The sequence below is a fragment of the Marmota monax genome, unplaced genomic scaffold (assembly GCF_021218885.2).
Source record: "Marmota monax isolate L192 unplaced genomic scaffold, Marmota_monax_Labrador192_F-V1.1 WCK01_AAM20220418_F8-fsc00020, whole genome shotgun sequence".
Taxonomy (NCBI): Eukaryota; Metazoa; Chordata; class Mammalia; order Rodentia; family Sciuridae; genus Marmota; species Marmota monax.
The window spans coordinates 20,486,971-20,506,905 of record NW_026692912.1 but is presented as its reverse complement, the minus strand read 5'-3'; the positions used below and the strand labels follow the sequence as shown (position 1 = coordinate 20,506,905).

At 54.0% G+C, this 19,935-nt stretch overlaps 1 protein-coding gene across 8 annotated transcripts; it reads left to right on the top strand.

The window, feature by feature from the left end:
• The first annotated feature begins 1,525 nt into the window (after window positions 1-1,525).
• St6galnac6 (ST6 N-acetylgalactosaminide alpha-2,6-sialyltransferase 6) lies at window positions 1,526-19,151 on the top strand. 8 transcript variants are annotated; one of them, XM_046451900.2, is made up of 7 exons: window positions 5,354-5,472; window positions 6,376-6,430; window positions 7,948-8,038; window positions 10,457-10,636; window positions 12,628-13,034; window positions 17,035-17,142; window positions 17,746-19,151. In XM_046451900.2, exons 2-7 carry the CDS (start codon window positions 6,405-6,407, stop codon window positions 18,128-18,130), a joined length of 1,197 nt encoding a protein of 398 aa, XP_046307856.1. In that variant the 5' UTR covers window positions 5,354-5,472; window positions 6,376-6,404; the 3' UTR covers window positions 18,131-19,151. The 8 variants fall into 8 exon arrangements, with proteins under 8 accessions (XP_046307862.1, XP_058437772.1, XP_058437771.1 ...); XM_046451907.2 differs by having other exon boundaries at window positions 5,356-5,472; window positions 17,742-18,081; XM_046451906.2 differs by lacking the exons at window positions 5,354-5,472; window positions 6,376-6,430 and adding an exon at window positions 1,526-1,550.
• The last annotated feature ends 784 nt before the right edge of the window (window positions 19,152-19,935 follow it).

The following is a 19,935-nucleotide window of genomic DNA, read 5'->3' as shown; positions in this document are numbered from 1 at the left end:
CAAGATGCAGTCAGGCCTGAGAGCTAGGCCCAAGGCCATGCCTGTACCAGGGGCTGGGAGGAGCCCCCAAGGGCTTGGCCTGCCCCTTACATCATAGGGAGACCAGGAAACTAAAGGATGGAGCCCTGGGGTGCTAGCTCTCAGATCCAGGGATCAGGCCCCTCTTAGATGGGACCCGCACAGTCACCCAGAGCCCATACTTAGCCTAGCTTAATCCCTGCTGTTGCCAACTTGAAATTCTTGGTAATTTTTTACCCAAGGGGCCTTATATCTTCATTTTGCATTGGAATCCACAAATGATATCCCTAGTCATGCCAAGAGCTGAAGGTGACCCCATGCATCTCCCCCCACCCCTGCCTTCTTGGGAGACGCTGGAGGCCTGGCTCTGGCCCCACAACCTTGGTACCCTCTCCCCCACACCCCCAGTGCCAGGCAAGCCCAGAAGGCTTTGCATGGGTGGGAAGAGGAAGGGGGCCCTGAGCTGGGAACAGGCTGGTAACATAACCATATCCCCTGGCCTGGAAGTGGTGAAGGTCCCCAAGCAGGTGCAGGGCAGAGGTGAGGGTGGGATGAAACATGGGGGGGTGGGGGCGGCTGTGGGGATTTCCAGGTCCAGAGGGGCCTCATTCTTTCTCCATTTCCTGCTGGGGCCGTTTCATCATCTATAAAAGCTATTAAAATACCTAATCTCACCAGATTGTAGAGCTCAGACATTGAACTGCCCCTGGGGCTTATTGTTTGGGGGTTGTTTGTTTGGGGGCCGGAGGACTGAACCCAGGGCCTTGTGCATGTTAGGAAGCACTTTCCCATGAGCTGTACTCCTACCCCGGCCCCTGGGGCTTAGAACATAGTACTTGATATGTAGGACTCTTGTTTTGGTACTGGTGATCGAACCCAGGGCACATTACCACTCACTGAGCCATATTCCTAGTCCTTTTTAGTAAGTTTTTTTTTTTTTTAATTTTGAGACAAGGTCTTGCTGAGTTGCTAAGGCTGGCCTCAAACTTGTGATCCTCCTGCCTCAGCCTCCTGAGTCACTGGGATTACAGGCATGCACCATTGTGCCTGGCTGGGAGCTGTCATTTAAATGGGGTTGTCCTCCCTCAGCTGGCTTTGACCTGCCTTGGTGGTGACAGAGGGACAGCAGTATCTCTGCCCCATGAGTGGTCTCCCCGCTCATGGCCTCATCCTAGGTGCCTAAGGTGCCCAGGCTGCCGCTGGTTCTGGTGGGATTGGAACTCAGTGTTCTCTCACTCTCTGGGTGACTGCCTCCTTTTCCACCTCCATGCTCCCAGGATATGCTGACCTAGAGCACACAGGCTTCTGTGGCCTGGCCCTTCCCCTGGGTGGGGTGTTTACTGTTGGGTTGGTTCAAATAGTGTCTTCCTGGAGTGGTACTCTGGTAGGAGAGAGCAAGAACCACTTCCTTCGGGCATGTGAAGATGGCCCCTGACAGGTCTGGCCTCTGTCTGGGGTCTGCTGAAGGCTCTCTGAAAATGAAACTGAGGAGCCCCTTCCTTCATCACTGCAGACCCTGCGGCTGCTGGAAGGTAAGTGGCGGGGGTGGGGGCAGGAGCCGCCCCACATCCCTAAGGAGTAGGGGGACCCCTAGGCACGAGTCCCTATTTTGGACCTCTGTTTCTGTCCACACCTTAGATCCTTTGCCCCTCAGCAGACTTGCTAGGGACCTGTCTGTCGACTTGCACCTGAACCTGGTCTTGAGCCTGGTGAGCCTCACAGCCTAAGGCCTCCGAAGAGGCCTGGGGCCAGGCCGGGAGCTCCGGCTCCAGCTTCGTCTGCCCAGGTGTGTACCAGTGGGCACTGGTGTCCGGGGTCTTCTGGGCCTGTCTGACCACAGCAGCCATGTCTGGGAAGAACCAGGTACCTCCCCATCCCAGGCCACTGTGCCAGGTTTTGGGAGCACTTGCTTATGGTGCAGCCCTGTGTCCAGGTGCCTACCTGCCAACTGTTCTCTCAGACCTCATGTCCAGAGGCCCCTCCTGTGGGCTCCTCTGCCAAGGGAGCCCCCAGTCCTGGCTCCGAAGACCTCTGTGCAGGTCCTGCTGGGGAATCTTGAAAAAGTCCTATAGGCTCTCTGGATCTTCGTTTTGGTTTTTGTACATTGGAAACTGGGGTGGCAAGTGAGGAGATTTCTTAGGACTCTTTCCAGAATATCATGGAAGGGAAAAATCTCAAGGGCACAGTTTGTTAAGAGGGGCTGGGGATGTAGCTCACTGCCCGAGCATATGTCTAGCATGCACAAGGCCCTGGCTCCACCCCCAGCACTGCAAAAAGAAAACCAAAACTTTGCTAAGAGGCAGGAAGTGGATGTGTTAGGACCCCCTCCCCCATTTCTGGGGCAGGAAGGGTTGCTTCTGAGGCCAGCTCCTTCAGAGAATAGGGTAGGAAGTGGAGAGAGGAGCTGCTCTGGTCAGGTCAGGGAGGACCCCAGGACTGTTCAAGACACCCATCTAGGAGGCCTTGGTGTGGGGGTCCCGGGTCTCTGGGGCTTGGGTGCAGAACAACTATGTGGGTATTAGGCCTAGATGAAGCCCAGCAGGATCTCGAGCCTCTTTTTTCTGGAGAGTGGAAGGAACAGCAGAGCCCATGTCATAGTTTATTTAGGGATTTCGTGAGGTGTGTTTGCACAGGGCTTAGCAGAGTGGGCAGCCAACCAGCAGGAGGGCTCCTTTTCCCATCCTCCTTATTCTTATTATCGAGGTGGTGGTTCTTGTGGGGGCCAAGGAAGGAAGCCCGTCCTGAAGCACAGTCTCCTGAAATAACCCTGGGCCCAGGACACAGCAGGCCTCATGGGGGAGCTCCAGGTCCGAATTTCGTCCTAGGACTGAGCTGAAGCACCCCTTCTATTCCGAGGGTCCCAGCCTGGGTTAGGGACAAGGCGGGGGACTGCAGGCTTCCACCTGTGGTCCAGCCGTTGACCTGCGGACTGGCCCTGGGCTAGGAAACCCAGCAAATTCACCAGGCTTCTCTCGCCTGACTGCCCAGCCCTACTTTGTGGCTTCCGTTCTTGGGCTGGCAGGGTGGAGTCATGCAGACTGAGAGGGATGGGGTGGGGAAGGGACTGTGGCTCAGGGAGCAAGGAGGTGGGCACCAGGGGAGCAGGAAGCTCGGGTCTACCATCAGACCACCCCATTCCTGAGCCTCCCAAGTCGCTGTCCAAGGCGGTGCTTTTACAGCTTGGAGGCTGAATATTCCCCACTCCAGCTCCAACTGACTTAATTTAAAACAAGGTGTCATAAACTTACCATGCAAACAACCTAGATGTTTATGAAGCTAAAGTGAAGGTAGCACATTCCCCTCTGGACACACCTCCACTCTGTAGTCTGTGTGGACCCTTCCCAAACATCGTATATGGGTTATTTATTATTATTATTATTATTATTATTATTATCTGAAAACAGGAAGGAAGGAAAAGGAAAAAAGAATACTATATATGTAGTTCAGTTTTAGAAATATACAGTTTTATGGGTTCAATCCTCAGCACACACACAAAAAAAGAAAGAAAGAAAGATACAGTTTTAGCAGGGAATGTGGTGCAGGCCTGAAATCACAGCAACTCTGGAAGCTGAGGCAGGAGGATCACAAGTTCAAGGTCAAGGTCAACCTGGGCAATTTAGATCCTGTCTTAATAGGCTGGGGTTGTAGCTCAGTGGTAGAGAGGTTCTGGGCTCAATCCTCTGCTTCACTTTCTTTTTCTTTTCTTCTTCTTCTTCTTCTTCTTCTTTTTTTTTTTTGTACTGGGATTGAATTTGTGCGTTCTACCACTGAACTTACATCACCAGCTCTTCCTTTTTTTTTTAAATACTGGAGATTGAAGTCAGGGGCACTAAACCACAGTCACATCCCCAACCTTTTTGTATTTAATTTAGAGATAAGGTCTCACTGAGTTGCTTAGGGCCTTGATAAATTCTGAGACTGACTTTGAATTCTTGATCCTCCTGCCTCAGGCTCCAGAGCTGCTGGGATTACAGGTGTTCATCACTGCGCCCAGCTATAGCACTTCTTCTTCTTCTTCTTCTTTTTTTTTTTTTTTTGTTGATGCAGGGGATTGAACCCAGGGCCTTGTGCATGGGAGACAAGCACTCTACCAACTGAGCTATGTCCCCAACCTAGCCCTTCCTATTTGAAAGACAGGGTTTTGCCAAGTTGCCCAGGCTGGCCTCAAATTCATAATCCCCCTGCCTCAGACTCCGGAGTCACTGGGAACCCAAGCTCTTGCCACCCCACCTGGCTCTAGAACTGTTTTTGACTTTTGTGTTTAAAAGTTGAATTACTGTGATAGGCAAAAGCTCTCTTGTCTCTGGCTACTAAGAGGTGGGCTACTGCCCACTTGAGGCCTGAACAATACTGTAGTTATATTCCTCTTCCCACATTTATCTTTTCACTCCTCCTGTCTCTAAGATTCATCTGTAACTGTAACTCATTCATTTCCCCTGCTATATAATGTTCCCTAGTGTGAATGTAAAAACATTTCCAGCCTCCTGTGGGTGGATACTTGAGCTGTTTCTACTTCTGTATTCTTACAAGCAGTGCTTCTATGGACTTTGTTGGGAATATGTGCAAGAATTTCTTCTCCAGGGTACATATATCTAGGTGTGGACTGGAAATTTTTACTTTGTTTTTCCAAGTAATTATACAAGATGCAGCTCTTGAAACTACCTTTCTTCTTTTAAGTATCCTGTAAACGTCGAGGCCATCCTTTCCTGGCAGCACACTTTGTTTTTAACGGCCTCCTAGTGCACTTGGGAAGGGTGTGCCTGTTTATTTAGCTAGTCCCCTACAATGGCTACTTAAGTCTTGTTTTTTTTACTGTCCCATAACACGATGTAATGAATACCCAAGCAACTATAAGAAGTAACATTTTATCCTTATTCTCCTTGTTCTCGGGAGGCAAGGACGGAGGGGAGATGTATCAATGTTGCAACGCTAATAGACAGCAGCAGTTGAATCCCAGCGTACACCCGGAGTCCGCTGAGTGCTACTGGGTTCAAATCTCAGGGAAGGGAGCTGGAGGCCAGAGGTGGCAGAGCCCGGGAGAAACTCGAGTCTATGCCCAGTGTGCTCCGGGACTCAGTTTCCCCGTCCGGGTGCTGGTGCTGGTTAGGAGAGAAGTGGTCCCGGTTTACACTACAGGGCTCCGGAGGGTGTTTGTTAGTGCCCCGGTCACTACGGCTGTCCAGGCACGCGACTGAAGCGCTCACGTGGCGGCAGACCGGGGTCTGCCCCCTCTCACCCTTCCCCTCCGGCGCCGCCGTGGGGCGGAGCCACTCGCCGCCCGAGGCTCCGCCCACTCCCAGGCCTGGGCCCGGGCGGCGCGCGGCGGCGCTAGGACCGGGCGGGCGGGGGCTGCGGCGGGGCCTGGGCGGCCGGAGCAGCGCGGACCCCGGCTCTCGGCTCCCGGCGCCATGTGAGGGGCTCGGGGGCCGCGGGGGCGGGCGCTCCCTGGCGGAGGTGAGCAGGCGCCGCGGGGGCGGAGCGGGGCGCCGCGCGGGGGGCGCTGGGCGGCCGCGGAGGGATGGTCGCGGCCGCGGGACGCCCTAGACCCGCACCCGGGTGTCTGCACCCCGAGACCCCAGGGCGCGCGCCCGAGGGCACTGCGGGCTGCCGGCTCCCGCGCCGGCCGCTCTGCCCTGCTGGCCGGGCCGGGCGCCGACCCCGGGGGCGCGGGCGGGCGGGCGCGGGGCTGAGCCCTCGGGACCCGGCGCCGCGCAACCGGGGCCTCCCCTCCCCCTCCCGGGGCTGCGCCCACGCGGCTCGCGGGCGCCCCGACCCCGCGAGCAAAGCCCCCCGCGCCGAGGGCAGGGCGTGGCCCCCACCCCAGCTCGGGGCTCGGTCCTCGGCCCTCGCCCCCACCCGAGCGAGCCTCTCCGGGCTGGCCTGCTCCCTGGTGCCGAGCCGGGTGCTGGGCGCACGCGGCGGCCCCTGGCCGCTTGCAGCCTCAGGGGTCCTTCGGGGACACCCCTCAGGCTCAGCCCCGAAAACAAGCTGTAAATGAGACCCTACGCCAGCTCTGAGCGGCCTGCGAGGCACTCTGCCCCTGGAAGCCTCAGTCTCCCCATCTGTGAAGTGGGGAATCATGGCTTCGGCCCTGCCCTGTTGCCGGGCGCATTCTGTGGGTGGGCGATGCTTAGCGAGGCTCCGAGACACGTGCCAAGTCGTGGGTTGGGGTCAGAGGGGGAGGGTGTTTTGCTGGCAAACTTGTGGAGAGGCAGGCCGTGGACACTGAGAACCACAAGACTAACCGCTGCTTGTGTTGATGGAGCACTGTCAAGCTCTGTGTGCCCCTTGTCACACCTGCTTGCATCCTTGCGACAACCCCAAGAGTTACCTACTGTTATTATTCCCATTTCACAGATGAGGCAACTGAGGCTCAGAGAGGTCACATGGCTTGCTCGAAACCCCCCAGCCAGTAAGTGGTGGAAACCAGATTCTCATTGGCACCCGACGCACTGTACTGACCATGGCCTTCTCAGAACAGAATTGTGACGGGGCTGACCAGGGGACCGTGGTCCTGGCTGAGGGCACTGCTCAGGCAAAGGTGGGGAAGTGCGAGGTGGGCTGGGGCCTGGAGTGCACTAGGCTACCGCAGGAAAGGGTGTAAGATGGGGGTCTAGCACCCCACCCCAGATGGGGGTGGACCAAGGGCGGCTGCACCTGTGAGCCCCTTGAGTACCCGACGCGGCAGGGCTGATGGGGCCACCCTGGGACTCTGGATTCCCCTCCTTTGCCCTCACAGTCTGTGTGCGAGGACAAGCCGCTCATCCTTGGAGGCGAGCCTCAGTTTCCCGATCTGTACCGCGGGCGCAGATGGGAGTCGGGGTCTCCCTGGCTGGCCGGGAGGGGCCGGCCCTGGAGAAACCTGAGGCCTGGTGAGGGAAGGGAGGGCGCCAGTGAGGGGGCGGGGTTTTGTCGTGGGCGGGGTCCGGGCTTGACCAATCAGGAGCGAGGTGTGTATAGCTCCGGCCTGAGGTTCTCCAGCTATTCCTGGTGACAGTGCAGGAGTAAACGGCAGCTAGGTCAGGGGGCGGAGACAGTGGCAGGAGCAGGAGACCCTGGAGGAGTGGACGGAGCTGGGCAGCCCCCTGAGGCCCTACTTTCCCTCGCACACCCTCCCTTTCTGCCTCTGGCCTGTATCTGTTGGAGGCGGGCTGGACGCAAGTGCTTGCTGCCTGTTTACAGGTGGGGAAATTCAAGTCTGGAGAAGGGCTGCGTCCTGGGGAGGCGGAAGGGCCGGGTTGGGGGTGAGGACACAGCTGGACTGGTGCTCCTTAGCTGAGGCAGGAAGGGAGGCTGTCTACAGCTTGATGCAGCCATTTGGTGATGGGGTTGGGAGTGTGAGCCCTGGCGGCCTGCAGAGCCAGGACCAAACCTTGCGGGCTCCATTCTGCACCCTCAACCCCAGAATCTTACTTGCTAATAAGTGGATTCATTGGGCAGTCCTGCATGTGCTGTCTCCCACAGGGAGAATGTCAGCGATAACCTGCGTGGGGTGCGCCACCAGGGAGCTAGCGCTCTGCCTGGGGGCAACCAGGACCCAGGAAAGTTCCCGGTCCACCACAGGCTTGGAGGATGTGTGGAAGAAGGTGCAGGAGGGAGGGTGTCTAGACAGGGGCAACCTGGAAGGGGACACAAGGAGAGGAATTTGGGGGGACTACAGGGAGAGTAGTATTTCCGGGGGTGGGGGGCAGTCGCTGCCCAGGGAAGAGAGTGGGCAGGGAGAGAGGCAGGGCTTTGCCGCCTCCTGGCTGTATGACGTGGGCAGATTCCTTCCCCGACTGGGCCTCTGCGTCTTCATCTGTGAAGTGGACAGTGTCCTGAGCTTAAGTTCTGAGCAAGTAGGAGAGTTGAGGAGGTGGAGGGGGGAGGCCTTGACCAGCTGGACCCAGGGAGGGTGCCCAAGCCATAACCCTTTCTGGTGGCTTGCAGGTGTGACCCCACATCCCTGCCCCCTGGGCCACCTGCAGGACGCTGGCCCCTACCCCTCAGCAGACGCCGGAAAGAGATGAGTAGCAACAAAGTAAGTCCCCATCATTCATAATCCATCCCCCCTCCCACCGCCATGCTGGGGATGGAACCCAGGTCCTCACACATGCTAGGCAAGAGCTCTACCACTGAGCTCCACCCCAAATCCAGGCCCCTTCATTTCTTATCCCCATTTGAGTTTCTCGCTGTCCTCTATGGAATGGGCTTCTTTAGATTTGTCTCTGGCCCTCCACCATGACTCTTCCCTGCTGAGGAGTGGCTGATGCTTGGGAGGCCAGGGTGCAGAGCCCTGCTTCTGCTGTGTGGCTTTGGGCAAACTCCTGCCTGTTTCTGGGCCTGGGTTCCCTTGTCTTGCTAGGCTTGATTGGTCTATCTGTGGTGAAGGACTGGCATGAGGTGACCAGAGTGCTGAGCAGGAGGCAGGGTGATGGGGAGAACAGTTTTCATAGTCACAGATGACACAATGTGTCAGGATTCCTTCTCATTCATTCATTCATGTTTCTGAGCACTTACTAAGTGCCTGGCCTGCACACCCCTTCTCTTGGATCTTACAGCCTTGGCAGAGTGTGAGGTTTGGAGACAGGGTGGGGTGGGGTGGTTGGATTAGTCTGAGCCCAGAAGGAAGAGGCTGTACTTTGAACAGAGGACGTTTAATGCAAATTATCGATAATAACAGGGCACTGGAGTAACAGGGGTTCGGAACTTGAAGGAATACAGATGTTTCCCAGCCTGGGATTTAGAATGGTTTGAAAGGATTTTTGAGTTTTGATGGTGCAAAAGCTACATGCATTCAGTAGAACCCATACTTCAAGTTTTGAATTTTGGTCTTTTTCCTGGCTGGCAATATTCAGAGTACTACTTTCCCGTGATGCTGGCCAATGACAGTGAGCCACAGTTCCTAGTCACCCTGTGATCACAAGATCCACGCTATAGGACACTGTGTTGCTAAGCTAGGATGTTTGGTGGAGTAGTTATAATGTATCATCTGCATTTTCCACTTACAATATTTTCAGTTTGTAATGGTTTGTCAGGACATAAAGTCAAGGAGCAGCAGATATAAGGAGTGCCGGCTCCCAAGGATGAGACCCAGACCTGTCTGGAGAGGGCACAGCTGCAGCCCATTGGGGCCATACAGAACTGCCCAGGAGGGGAAGCTGCTGGTCTCTGGGTGCTGGGGCAGTTGGGTGCAGATCACGGCAAGAGCCAAAGCTACGGTCCTGACGACAGGTGCCTGCCCATGCCGCAAGCCCTGCAGTCTCTGGGCGCTGGAGAAGATGCCTGTGTTGGGGAAGCAGTGGACACTGCAGGAGCTCCCCAGAAAGCCCACCAGAACCAAACCCCAAAGCCTCTCCTCTTGCAGCGTCTCTCCAGCGCCCTCTACTGACAAAACACAATACACTGCTGCCTGGCCAGGGAAATTATTTAAAGGGCCCAGATCCATTTTCCTAGAGCAGGCAAAACAGATGAGCTTCGAACTGAGAGGAAGTTCCATTGTCCCTTGGTAGTCCCAGGAGACTCGTACCCAAATCCCCTGGAGATACTGAAATCCAGGGCTGTTCAATTCCATTATATAAAATGTTTAGTATTTGCATATAATCTACACACATGCATCCTCCTGTAGACTTAATTTTTTAATTTTTTGGCAAGGCTGGGGATTGAACCTAGGGCCTTGCACATGCCAAGCAAGTGCTCTACCACTGAGACACACTCCCACCCCCTCCCATATACTTTTAAAAAAAAAAAATATTATATTTTTAGTTGTAAATGGACAACTAAATACCTTTATTTATTTATTTATAATGTGGTGCTGAGGATCGAACCCAGGGCCTCACACATGTGCGGCAATTGCTCTACCACTGAGCCACACCCCCGACTCCCATGTACTTTTTAATTCATCTCTAGGTTACTTACAATACACACACGTTATGTAAATAGTTGTCATGCTGTATCACGTAGGGAATAATGACAAGGGGACAAATCCTGTCCATGCTCGGGACAGATACAGCCCGTGTAGGCCTCGCTACACTTGCAACCCACAGGTGGTTGCATCTGAATGCAGATGTGTGGGGGCGTGCCTGTTTGCATACCTTAGGGAGTTACTGTTTGGGGAAGCTGGACCCTCCTGCATGGATGGCCACCATCCCTAGGCATCTTTTTAGCTGCCTGGGGAGGGAATCCTGACACCCACTTTAAGTCCAGCAAACCTGTGCTTCAGCTCCATCCTGGGATCGGGGGCGTAAGGCCGAGCAGACCGAGTCCTTAGAGCTCCTGGTCTGAGTGAGCAGGTGGTGGTTTGAGTGGTGTGTGTGTCAGAGGGGGACTCGGGGCTGGAGGAGGAAGTGCCCAGGGTGGTCTGGAACAGTGAGCAAGAGTGCGCCGGGCCAGGGGGGTAGCCAGGAGGCAGGTGCTGAGCCGGGGGCACCTGGGCCTCACCGGCCTTTCCCCTCTCCAGGAGCAGCGGTCAGCGGTGTTCCTGATCCTCTTTGCCCTCATCACCATCCTCATCCTCTACAGCTCCAACAGTGCCAATGAGGTCTTCCATTACGGGTCCCTGCGGGGCCGCACGCGCCGGCCCATCAACCTCAAAAAGTGGAGCCTCACCCACGGCTACATCCCTATTCTCGGCAACAAGGTAGAGCGCCCCCGGGAGCTGCCTGGTGGCTGATCCCCCCAGCCCGCCAGCACTGCTCCCTCGTCTTCTGCCACGTCTTCCCCCGTTCTCGTCCCTCCTGAAGGAAAGGATGAACCTTGGAAGCCGAGGCCCTGGCCCCCAGTGACTTTAACCCTGGCTGCTTTGGGACCTTGGATCAGCACCTCTCTGGGCCTCAGTTTCCCTCCAGGGCCTTTGGTAGTAAGGTTCCACCATCTCCTGAGTCCCTCTGGGGAGTCCACATGGGCTTGGCAGCAGGGGTGCGGTGCCACACAAATGAGGCAAGGATGGTGGCTGTCCCTTATCAAATTCAGCTATGTGCCAGGCCCCGCGATCCTCAGTGCTCCACAGGCAAACTGTGAGGTCAGCATTATCATCTCTTGAAGAGTTAGGATTCCAGGTGCAGTGGTGCATGCCTGTAATCCCAGCAACTCGAGAGACTGAGGCAGGAGGATCACAAAATTGAAGCCAGCCTCAGCAACTGAGAAACACCCTGCCTCAGAATGAAAACTAAAAAGGCTAGGCGTGTACTTAGTGTTAGAGTGCCATTGGGTTCAATCCCCAGCACTGGGGTCTGGGGAAAAAGAGATGGGGTAACCCAGGCTCAGAGAAGTAAAGTTGCTTTTCCTAGGCCACACAGCATGGGAAGGGAGGAGCCAAAGTTTTTCCTCAACTCCTGCTGAACTGCAGCTGTGTAGAAAGGCCAGATGTCATTCCTGGCCCGCCCGCCCCCCCCCCCCCCCCCCCCCCCCCCGCAGTGGTCTAGTGGTTAGGATTTGATGTCACTTCTGAGTCCCTGGCTTGTTTGTCAATCAAGTCATTCCTGGGTACTTCTGGGTAGTGATGAAGTTCAACTTGTAGCCAGGCACAGTGGTGCACACCTGCAGTCCCAATGGCTCAGGAGGCTGAGGCAGGAGGATCATGAGTTCAAAGCCAGTCTCAACAGCTCAGCAAGGCCCTAAAGACTCAGCGGGATCTTGTCTCTAACTAAAATACAAAAGGCTGAGTATGTGGTTAAGTGGTTAAGCGCCTCTGGGTTCAATTCCTGGTACCAAAAAAAAACAACTTGTATTTCTGGGGTTCACCCTTTAGTACCTCTCTTCTTCCTTAATTTTAACTGGCTGCCTTAATTTTCTCCTTTGCATACTGGTGGGGGGAACCCCAGCTCTAGACACACCCTAGAGCCCATTAGCAGGTGTTTAGAGACAGATTAACACCTCACTGAGTCTTTTTCTACCCTAAGGACCCCTGAAAGAGGAAGGGAAAAGATGGAACTGGGAGACTGTGGGACAGCGTGGGTGGGGTGATGTGTGGAGGCCGAGCCTGGCTCGCAGCTGCTTCCAGCCGGACAGGGAAAGCCAGGAAATGAGCGCCGGGAAGTTGGGAAACCCTCCTTGGAGGCCCATGGGGCAGGTGCTGGATCTTGGAGTCAAGGGCTTGTTTGTGGGTGGTGTGGAGATGTCCTTTTCTGGGAGCTGAGGCTGTAGATCTGTCACATAGATCTGGTTCAAATCCAGGTCCTGCACTTCTAGGCCAGGACAACAGAGAGGGTCTGTTGTCCCCACTTGTTAACTCTGCCCAGCCCGTCCCCTGCCTGCCTGCTGCTCCTCCTGCCTTGAATACAATTCCCCAGGTGGCTGCTTCTCATCCTTGGGGTCTCAGCTCTGAGAGGCCTCCCTGGAGGACCTTTCTAAAGAAACCTCTGTTCCAGTGGCTGCTGATCACCTGCCCATTTTACTTTTTTCCTGGCATGTTTTACATTCACCGTCCGCCTCCCTGACTGTGGGCTCTGGAGGGTAGGAGCCCTGTGTCCTGCTCATTGCTCTGTCCCCAGAGTTTGGCTGTTAGCTCGCTTGTGTAGATCCTTGCTGGATGTGGAGTGGATGGCTTCAGTTTCCCTGTTTTTAAAACAGGCACAGTGATTCCTGCAGCCCTGAGTGGCTGTGATACTGTTGACTTTCCTTGCCCCCCAGACACTGCCCTCCCGGTGCCACCAGTGTGTGATTGTCACCAGCTCCAGCCACCTGCTGGGCACCAAACTGGGCCCCGAAATTGAGCGGGCGGAGTGCACCATCCGCATGAACGACGCGCCCACCACGGGCTACTCGGCCGATGTGGGCAACAAGACCACCTTCCGCGTGGTGGCCCATTCCAGCGTGTTCCGTGTGCTGCGGAGGCCCCAGGAGTTTGTCAACAGGACCCCCGAAACAGTGTTCATCTTCTGGGGCCCTCCGAGCAAGATGCAGAAGCCCCAGGGCAGCCTCGTGCGCGTCATCCAGCGGGCAGGCCTGGCCTTCCCCGCCATGGAGGCCTACGCCGTCTCTCCCGCCCGCATGCAGCAGTTCGACGACCTCTTCCGGGGTGAGACGGGCAAGGACAGGTACCAGCCTCCCACCCGCCCCCTCTGGCCAGCCCTGCGCTCCTCAGCATGCTCCTCCCAGAGGCCCCAGGCTCCTGCATGCACTGCTCTGAAGCCATGGTCCCTAATGGCCACCCTCTGGTCAGGTGTCCTCGGAGAGTCCCCGTCACCTCCTAGTTCTCAACGTGGTCACCTCCAGCACGTGCCCGTGGCTGCCTCTAGTTCTTCCCAGGAGAGCTCCCGCACCGTGCCCAAGGGCCGGCCTGACCACTCCCCGCGTGCCCTCCCATGCGCTTTATCCTTAGTGACCGTCCCCAGCATGCTCTTCTCTGGTTAATCTCCCAGAAAACTCAGATCAGCACCCTTCAGTGTAGATATCACTGAGCCACATGCGGAATTTAAACCTCACAGCGGTCACGTTGAAGGGAAAAAGAAAGGTACATTTAACTTTGATGTATTCCATTTAACTCAGTGTGTAAAACATAGCTCCTGGGCATATTCTGTTGAATTTATATCTAAACATTTAGCCATTTTTGGAGCTATTGTATTTTTTTTTTTTTAAATCTGTTTCCAGTTGTTCATTGATAATATATAGACATATGATTGATCTCTCCCCCCATGCCATGGAGGGATTATACTAGGTCCCCACACAAACTCAAGTGCCACCTAGTTACATCCCCAGCCCTTTTGAAATTTTCATTTTGCAGTACTGGGGGTTGAACCCATGGGAACGCTACCACTGAGCTACTCCACCAGTCCTTTTTTAGTGTTGTTTTATTTCAGTTTTTGAGACAGGGTCTTGCAAAGTTGCTAAGGCTGACTGCAAACTTTCAATCCTCCTGCCTCAGCCTCCTGAGTTGCTGGTATTATAAGTGTACATCACTGTGTTCAGCTGAAATATGATTGATTTTTTAAAGATTTTTTAAAGATAGATATAATATCTTTATTTATTTATAACTATTTTTATTTATTTATTTTTTAAAAATAATTTCTCGCAGTTTTTTTTAATACCTTTATTTATTTTTATGTGGTGTTGAGGATTGAACCCAGGGCCTCACATATGCAAGGCAAGTGCTCTACCACTGAGCTACAACCCCAGCCTTCTGATTGATTTTTTTTTTAAATTTGTTTTAGTTGTAGATGGATGCAATACCTTTATTTATTTGTTTGGTTTTTATTTATTTTTTTTTTCCCCTTTTTTGCTTTATTTATTTACTTTTATGTGGTGCTGAGGATCAGACCAAGGGCCTTACACACACTAGGCAAGCGCTCTACTGCTGAGCCACAACCCCAGCCCCAATATGATTGATTTTTGTGTTGCTTGGTTCTAGAAGATTTTTGTAGATTCTTTGGGATTTTTCTATGCAAATAATCATGTATGCAATTAAGAATAATTTTGTTTTTTCATTTCCAATCTATGTCTCTTATCCTCTTATTTCTTTTCTTTTTTGGCATTAGGGATGGGATATGGAGTGCTTAATCACTGAACCACATCCCCAGCCCTTTTTATATTTTATTTAAAGATAGGATCTCGCTAAATTGCTTAATGCCTTGCCAAGTTGCTGAGGCTGGCTTTGAACTCATGATCCTCCTGCCTCAGCCTCATAAGCCCCTGGGATCACAGGTGTGTGCCACCATGCCTGGCTTCTTATTTCTTTTTTTCTTGCCTTATTGCACTGGTTAGGATTATCAATACAATGTTAATTGTGCTGAAATTGGTAAGAGCGGACTCCTTGCTTTTTTTGTTTTGCTTTTTGGTCTTTGTTAGAGGGAAAGTAAGTATTCAGTCTTCCATTATTTTGTTTTTATTTGTAGGAGGTGCCAGGGATTGAACCCAGTGCCTCGCACATGCTAGGCAAGTGCTCTACCCCTGAGCCACAACCCCGGCCCAAGGAATTTCTTTTACTAGTTTACTGAGAATATTCTACCATTACTGGGTATTAAATTTTATTTTATGGGGCTGGGGATGTGGCTCAAGCGGTAGCGCGCTCGCCTGGCATGCGTGCGGCCCGTGTTCGATCCTCAGCACCACATACAAACAAAGATGTTGTGTCCTCCAAAAACTAAAAAATAAACATTAAAAAAAATAATAATAAAGGAACTCACTTTGAGTCTTTATTTTAAAAAAATATTTTATTTTTTGGTAGCAATTGATATAATCACATAGTTTTAAGACTATTAATAAGTAGATTATATTGCTTGTTTTTTTTGTTTTGTTTTTTGTACCAGGGATTGAACCCAGGAGTGCTTAACTATTGAGCCACATCCCCAGCCCTTTTTCTGTTTTGTTGGTTTACTTGTTTGTTTAATTTTGAGACAAGGTTTTGCTAAGTTGCTTAGGGCCTCCGTAACTTGCTGAAGCTGGCTTTGAACTTGTGATTCTTCTGCCTCAGCCTCCTGAGTCGCTGGGATCGCAGGTGTGTGCCACTGGGCATGGCTGTTGAATCAGCCTTGCATTTCTGGAATAAACTCCACTTGGTTGTGGTATAATTTCCTTTTTATATATTTCTGGTTGTGATTTGCTAATATTTTGTTGAGATTTTTGTTTGTGTTCAGGAGAGAGATTGGTCTGTAGGCTTTTCAGGGTTTTTTGGTCGGGTTTGTTGTTGTGTTCTTTGTTTGATCGATTGATTTTTGCAGTGCTGGGGATCAAAGCCAGGGCCTGGCACATGCTGGGCAAGCACTCTACCTCTAGATCACATGTACCCAGCCCTTGTAGGTTTTTTGGTACCATCTTTGCCTGGTTTGGGTATTAGGGTCAAGCTGGCCTCAAAAAATGAACCAGGAAATGTTCCCTTTCTGTTTTCTAGGAGAAACTGTATAAAATTGGTTTTGTTTCTTTTTAAACATTAGGGTTTGCCAGTGAAACTCTCTGGGTCTGTAGTATTCTTTTTGAGGAGTTTTGTTTTGTTTTTGGTTTCTGGTGCTGGGGTTAAACCTAGGGCCTCAGGCCTGCTAAGCACATGCTGTACCACTGAGCTACACCCCAGGTCCCAGAAGTTTTTAACTTTGCATTTGATTTTTTTTTTTTTTTTTAGGTAGTTACAGATTATACAGATTATGTATTTCATCTTGAGAAGTTTGTGGGTTTTCAGGAACTGGCCCATTTCATCTAAGTTGTCAAATTTATATATGTAGTTGTTTGTGGAATTTTCTTATTATGCTTTTAATGTCTCACTAGAAGTTTTGTTTTTGTTTTTTTGGTACTGGGGGTTGACCCAGAGGCACTTTACCACTGAGCCACATCCCTAACCTTTTTTATTTTTTGAGACAGGGTCTCTCTAAGTTGCTTAGGGTCTTGCTGAGTTGCTGAGGCTGACCTCGAACTGGTGATCTTCCTGCCTCAGCCTCCAGAGTCACTGGGATTACAGGCAGGCAACACTGCACCCCAGCTCTGCCAGTGTTTTTCTGTTTTATTTTTTAATAAATCTTTTCAAAGAACCACCTTACCCAAATACATGCCAGATATTTTCAGTTCAACATAAAATCAATATAAAAAAAATTATCAGTGGCATATCTAGTTCTTTTTTTATACTATCCAAGAAATCACTGTGTATCTCACGCTCACAACACCTGTCCACTACACATCAAGAGATCAGTCACCGCATGTGGCTCGCGGCCTCTTTGGGGGAAGCACAGCCCCGGGCCTTGCTTTCCGTGGCTTATCCTGAGCTGTGGCTGCTCTGGCAGACCTTCTCTGATTACTCTCCCCTTAGGAGTTTGTTCCTGGTGCAGGCGCAGCTGCTTTTGGCATGCTCTGTGGTCATGATCCCTCCCAGCCTGCCCACTGTGGTCAGCTTCCCGGGGTTCATTCCCAGCATGCTCTGTTCCCACCCTTTCCCTCAGAGGAGCCTGCTCCCACAGCAGGGCTGGACAGGGGTCCAGGGTGCACAAGTGGGGGTAGGGCCCCGGTGGGTGGGTGGGTGGGTGGGAAGAGCTTCTGGAAAACCTTGTGGTTGGATCCTGCCTGTTCCCCACCCCTGCCTTTGTGTCCCTGATGGTGACCCCTCTCTGTCCCCAGGGAAAAGTCCCATTCGTGGCTGAGCACAGGCTGGTTTACCATGGTGATTGCGGTGGAGCTGTGTGACCACGTGCACGTCTATGGCATGGTCCCCCCTGACTACTGCAGGTGAGCCTCCCGGCCAGTGCCCACCCCGTGCACCCAGGCACTGGCCGCAGGCTGGAGCTGGGGGCCTGGGACCCTGAGCCCTTTGGGGGCCTCAGTTGTGTAGCATTCAGGCTGTGCTGCGGAACCTGGGCTCCCTGGAGCCGCCTGGGCCCCCACCCCACGCTCAGCCAGTTGGTGTTTAACAGTAGTGATTACTGTATGAGAAGCCCGCCAGCTGTCAGCCGTACTGCACCGCGTGCTGATCACACGCCACACGTGCGTACCTTACGATCTTGCTTATTCTTCCCAGCTAAGGGACAGGGATTGTCGATTTCCCCATTTCACCAAGAGGAAAGCTGAGGAGAGTGTTTTGTGAGGTGCCTAAGGTCTTGCAAACAGTGAGGGGTGGGCCAGACTCCAGAGCCCCCGGCTTCCACCACTGCCACCCCCCGGAAGAAAGGGAGAGGTTCGCTGCATCAGGGCAGCGGACGGAGATGCTCACTGATAGGGAAACTATAGATAGGGAAACTGAGGCCTGGGAGGGCAGGGGTCTGCCCTACTGAGGTCCTGGCAGATGAGGGGCCTAGCCTGCCCTGATGCCCCTGTCTGCTCTGCCCCAGCCAGCGGCCCCGCCTGCAGCGCATGCCCTACCACTACTACGAGCCCAAGGGGCCCGACGAATGTGTCACCTACATCCAGAATGAGCACAGCCGCAAGGGGAACCACCACCGCTTCATCACGGAGAAGAGGGTCTTCTCGTCCTGGGCCCAGCTGTACGGCATCACCTTCTCCCACCCCTCCTGGACCTAGGCCACCCGTCTGTGGGGCCACCCAAGGGGCTCAGGAGAAGTGGATCTGGGCCCAGCCACTCTACCGTGGGCCATCTGCTGACCAGCCAAGGCTGCTGGAGTGTCTTCTGGCTAGTCAGGGCCTTGATGAGGGTGAACCCTCCGGCCAGTCAGAGGTCCTGGGGCATGTCGGCCAATCAGGGATTTGGGATTCTTTGTGATTTATCAGGCTGTCAGGGGAATCTGTCTTGTCCAGTCAGGGTCTGAGCGTAGTCAATCAGGGTCTAGGGGTTTTTCTGAGTCAATCTGAGGCTAAGGACTTGTCCTTTCCCATGAGGCCTTGGTTCAGAGCCCCAGGAATGGGCCCCAAATCACTCCCTTCTGGGACATTGGGGTCCTGTCCCAAGGAGCTGTGAACTTACCGTTGCCCCCTCAGTTCTCAGCATCAGGAAGGGAGATCGTGTGGGGGTGGGAACTGTCTGGAGGCTGGGTCAGAGAATTCGTGGGTTTATGGAAGTTATTGGGAGGCCCATGAGATGGGAGGCTGGTGTCCAGGCCACGCTTTCCCTGAGTGGCCTTGGACAAGCCCCCCACTCTCCGGGCACCTCTTCCCATCCAGGTTCTCATATGGGACCTGAGACCCTCCCACCTCCCCCGCTGCTGCCCTGTTCTCAGGAGACGGGGTCCCCCAGCTACTGTCCCTCACTGGGGGGCTGGGTCCAGGGGGCAGGAGCGGCTTTCCCCACCTCCTCCTGGAAAACTTTAGGGTATTTTTGCGCAAACTTCCCCGGGGGAGGGAGGACTGTGGTGAGAGTGGGACCCACCCCAGTGGTCCCAGCCCTCAGCTCAGCTGCCGTCGCTTGGCTCTTGCGGGCCAGGCTTCCTTTCCTACCCTCTCAGGGGAGAGGTCTCCACCTGTCAGAGGAGCCTTCAGGGCTGCGAAAGGGGGATCCCAGCCACACGGGGGCTCATGCGGCCTTTGTTTGGAGATACCAGGGGAGCCAGGAGCCGTCCCAGATGGGGCTAGCTCCTCGCTCGGGCACTTTATGAAGCGGGTGCTGGCGGGGGCGCATCTGCTCCCTGCTCTTCCAGATCCCGGAGGGGAAGGACTTCCAGGAAGAGGCTGCGGAGTGGAGGGCGCCTGGAGGCCAGCTCTGGCCATTGCACATGGGGTGAGGGGGGCGTGCCAACCCCAGACCTGGTTTTGTAATGATTTGTAAAGGAATAAACACCTAAGCTCCAGCCCTGTGTCCTGTGTCTCCGGGGTAGAGCTCAGCTCTCTGTCCCAGTGGCGTGTGAGCGGTGTCCTGAAGACTTGGCCCCCAGCCTCTGGGCCGGAGCTCTTAGAGGAGGGGACCGCAGCTTTCCAGCTGACTGGTGAGTCTTGGGTCCGGATCTGACGGCTCTGGGGACAGGTGTGGAACTAAGCCCACCTGCTTTCCTGGGCCCCACCTTGCCCTGAATGACTTTGGACAAGTCACATCACCTCTGACACTCTAGGGCCTCAGGTTCTGAGGAAGGGAGGGACAGTCAGGGAGGCAGAGGACCCAGGAGGGAGCTCGGAGCCAGAGGGAGCTGCAGGCCAGTGGGGCCAGAGGTCAGCTCCTGGGTTTGGGGCCTGGAGGGCAGAGAAATTCCCTGCCTGCCCCACAGGAGGGAGCAGGAGGGAGTTCAGCAGCCGCAGCCTGGCGGGGTGTGGTGAGCTGAGGGCTTGAGTTTCCCGCAGCCTCAGCATAAGGGCTCTTCCAGGTCGGCTGGGAGAAGGGGTCCTGACTCCAGAGATTACAACCTGTTTAGACACCTAAGATGCCCTTGGGAGTGCGGCCTAACAAAGGGTGACTGTGAGACAAGGGCATGCAGCCTGCTGAGACCTGCCAGGGGCTGCTGGGGTCAGGGAAGAGAGCTCTCCCCCGGGAGCCGGGCACTGGGCCAGCCAGGATGGTGAGCCACCCGGGGCTGGGAGGCAAGAGGCCCGTCTGCCTCTCATTTCACACGCTCCATAGGTGGCCGAGCCACTATTAGCCGG